The 3,154-nt window shown below is 54.5% G+C and overlaps 1 protein-coding gene across 2 annotated transcripts in view; it reads right to left on the bottom strand.

The window, feature by feature from the left end:
• Nucleotides 1-5: 5 nt before the first annotated feature.
• The window catches only part of LOC112139423 (major vault protein), a gene marked incomplete at its 3' end in the record, with an annotated part of 12,138 nt that continues 8,989 nt past the window's right edge, over nt 6-3,154 (bottom strand). For both annotated transcript variants that reach the window (XM_024262220.2, XM_024262221.2), the window contains 6 exon segments: nt 6-167; nt 869-1,057; nt 1,466-1,592; nt 1,693-1,809; nt 1,875-2,086; nt 2,151-2,295. In XM_024262220.2, coding sequence (XP_024117988.1) covers nt 45-167; nt 869-1,057; nt 1,466-1,592; nt 1,693-1,809; nt 1,875-2,086; nt 2,151-2,295 — 913 coding nt within the window.

The raw sequence follows: 3,154 nt of genomic DNA, 5'->3' as shown, positions 1-3,154 counted from the left end.
GGGGGGGGGGGGGGGTCGGTCACGTCGGCCCCTCCTCCACCCGGTTAGGCCTGCCCCTGGCCCGGCAGCGCCCCCACCAGGCCAGTGGCGGTGGTGAAGAGGTTGATAGGCGATGAGCCGTCGGTGATGATGGTGGACTTCAGGCCCAGACTCTGCAGCATCTTCACCTGCAGGAAGAGTTTCAGCGTTAAGACGTTTCTGCCGCCGTTAGCATCTGGGCGGGGGAGGGGCTTGTAAATGTTTAAAACGTTTAGTTAAAAAATATTCTGAAAGTTTCCATTGATTTTTATGTAGCAGGAGCAGATTTTCTTTTTTCCTCAGAACTATCCAGGTGTCACATGTCAATCTCACCTGACCACACCCATCTCTTACGTTAAGCGGCGGAGCCCAAGCATGGCAGTAATCAGACCACATTAAGGGGCGGAGCCAAAGCATGGCAGTAATCAGACCACGTTAAGGGGCGGAGCCAAAGCAATGGCAATAACCAGAACACGTTAAGGGGCGGAGCCAAAGCATGGCAGTAATCAGACCACATTAAGGGGCAGGGCCCAAGCATAGCAGTAATCAGACCACATTAAGGGGGCGGAGCCAAAGCATGGCAGTAATCAGACCACATTAAGGGGGCGGAGCCAAAGTATGGCAGTAACCAGAACACGTTAAGGGGCGGAGCCAAAGCATGGCAGTAATCAGACCACATTAAGGGGCGGAGCCAAAGCATGACAGTAAACACATCACCACCTGCATCTCCTTAGGAGACCTTCAGGATATCCACGGATGAACCAAAGCTTTCAGACTCTTTGGCGTTCAGATCCGACCACACGCGGCCCCTCGGCCCGGCTCCAGCTCGGAGCGGTCAGCAGAACCGTACCTGCAGTTCTGGTCCGGCTCTGGCGATCTCCTTCAGCGTTTCTCCGCCCAGACTCTCCATGATCTTGTGGAAGCGATTGGACTCGATGTCGGCCAGCTGAGCCTGTTTCTCCACCTCCAGACTGTCCAGCTGCTTCTTGTAGCCCAGCTCCTGCTCACGGGCCTTCGCCAGCCGCTGAAGCTCCGCCTCCTGCAGGTTTTCAAAATAAAAGAGCGGTCAGTGGCGGTTTCTCCAGATTACAATCCAGACTTCAGACCGTCAGGCTGCTGGTCTGGTGTTGAGGACCAGGACTCATGAAGCGGACACGCCAAAGGGGCGGAGCTACAGAAGGTCAGTCAGATTTCTAAGAAAAACATGATTTTTCTTTTGATTTGAAGCTCATTTTTCTGATCCCAGAAGAATGTTCAGTTTTATGTTTTTGTGAAGTTTCTTCGTAAAATCTGTGTTTTTCTGGGACAACTTCAACCATCCAGGAGCCCGTAGATGGAGGCGGGTCTGAGGTTCAAATCCGGTCCGTCTCCATCAGTCTCCTTCTCACAGAAACAGTTTCCTCTCAAGGCTCTCCTCACTGAACGGAAACAGGAAGTGGAAACGCACCGCTTCGATCCTCAGAGCCTCGGCCTTCAGCTTGGCCTCGTTGACCGCCGCCTCCCCCTGAATGCGAGCCGCTTCGGCGCGCGACTGAGCCTCGGCTTTGGCGGCTCCGGTGCTCTCCACGGCGGCGCTGCGGACAAAAGCAGAAACCACGTGAGCTGTCAAACCGTCAACGCCCAGTCCTCTGGTGGTGACACCAAGCCCCGCCCCGGCAGAGGCCCCGCCCTCACCTGAGGGCCTCCAGCTCCAGCAGCTCCTTGCGGGCCTTCTCCGCCTGCGCCTGGTCGGTGATCCTCTGCCTCTCCAGCTTGCCCTGGGCCTCCTGCTCCAGCCGCTCCGCCTCGTGTCTGCAGGTGAACAGAACCTCGTCAGGCTCGGCACCCTTCACCAGAACCGTGATCGAGCGCCGGACCTGGCGGCCGCCTCCTGGGAGTTGGTGGTGATCTCGATGGCGAGCTGGACGCTCTTCTGCAGCGCGTCCCGGGTCCTCTGGTCCACGGGCTCCACGGACTGGATGTCCACGCTGCTGATCACCAGGTTGTTCTGCGGGAAGCGCAGGCTGGACCGGACCGCCAGCTTCTCGTCGAAGCCGAACACGGCCGAGCAGATGATCCGGTTGGAGTTCTGCGGGGACAGGAAGACGGTTCTGGACCGGTTTCACCCTGAAGGTCCTGGTGGACCGTCGTACCTTATGGAAGTCGTCGAACTGCACGGAGGCCACGGCGCCTCTGATCCGGGACGCGATGGCTTTGGAGGCGTCGCCCACAAAATCCGGCACAGAGAAAAGTGCCGCCGCCGCCGCCACGTCAGACGGAGGCTTCACGTCGAAATGCCTGCAGACAAAAGCCGTGAGGGGCGGGGGTGGATCAAGCAGCCCCGGCCCCCAGGTTTCCTTCAGACCTTTCACAATAAAAGCCTGCAAACTACCACTGCAGGCAGCAGAGTCACATGACCTTTGAGGGGTTTTCAGAGCCCCGAAAAGGGGCGTGGCCTAAAGGTGACACTGACCTACAGCTCTGAGCGTCGTGACCACAGACAGACATGGTGATCACGCTTTAGGGGCAGTGACATATATTACTGGATTAGAAGTCACGTGACAGACGTGCGCCGTCATTACGGATCGAGTCTTCTCGAGTAATGAATGACGGAGGTCCGAAAAAGTAACAAAAGGAGACGCAGTGTTTTACAATCGACTTAAAAACCTTGACAACAAAATAATCCGATGGAGAGGAATCATCACAGGACAGGAATCGCATTTTAATAGAGAGAAATCAGGCTGGGATCTGTGAACTGTGTGCTAAAGTTTAGGCTAAAGTGGGTGCTAGCAACCTGTGACACACATGCTAGTTTAGTTCTTTAATGTATGTTTTTATTAATGTTTCGTGTTTTTAAACATAGCGGATGTTAATCGCATGTATTTACGTTCAACCTGCACAAAACTGATGGTAATTCATGTAGGAAACACGTAAAATGTTCTGTCAAGATGCACGTTGCTGCATTGTTTTGCTAGCTCGTAGCTAGCTACCGTAAGAACCTAAATCTTATTGTCGGTCGCACTTTTTTGTAAGAAGTGTAAGTGAGTTTGCACATCTTCTTCTTCTTCTTTTCCGGCTTTTCCCTTCAGGGGTCGCCACAGCGAATCAGTTTCCTCCATCTAAGCCTGTCTTCAGCATCCTCCACTCTAACACCAGC

This window comes from Oryzias melastigma, linkage group LG17 (assembly GCF_002922805.2).
Source record: "Oryzias melastigma strain HK-1 linkage group LG17, ASM292280v2, whole genome shotgun sequence".
In the NCBI taxonomy this organism is placed as follows: Eukaryota; Metazoa; Chordata; class Actinopteri; order Beloniformes; family Adrianichthyidae; genus Oryzias; species Oryzias melastigma.
Note: the sequence above shows the minus strand (reverse complement) of the source record. Positions and strands in the feature narration are given on the sequence as shown.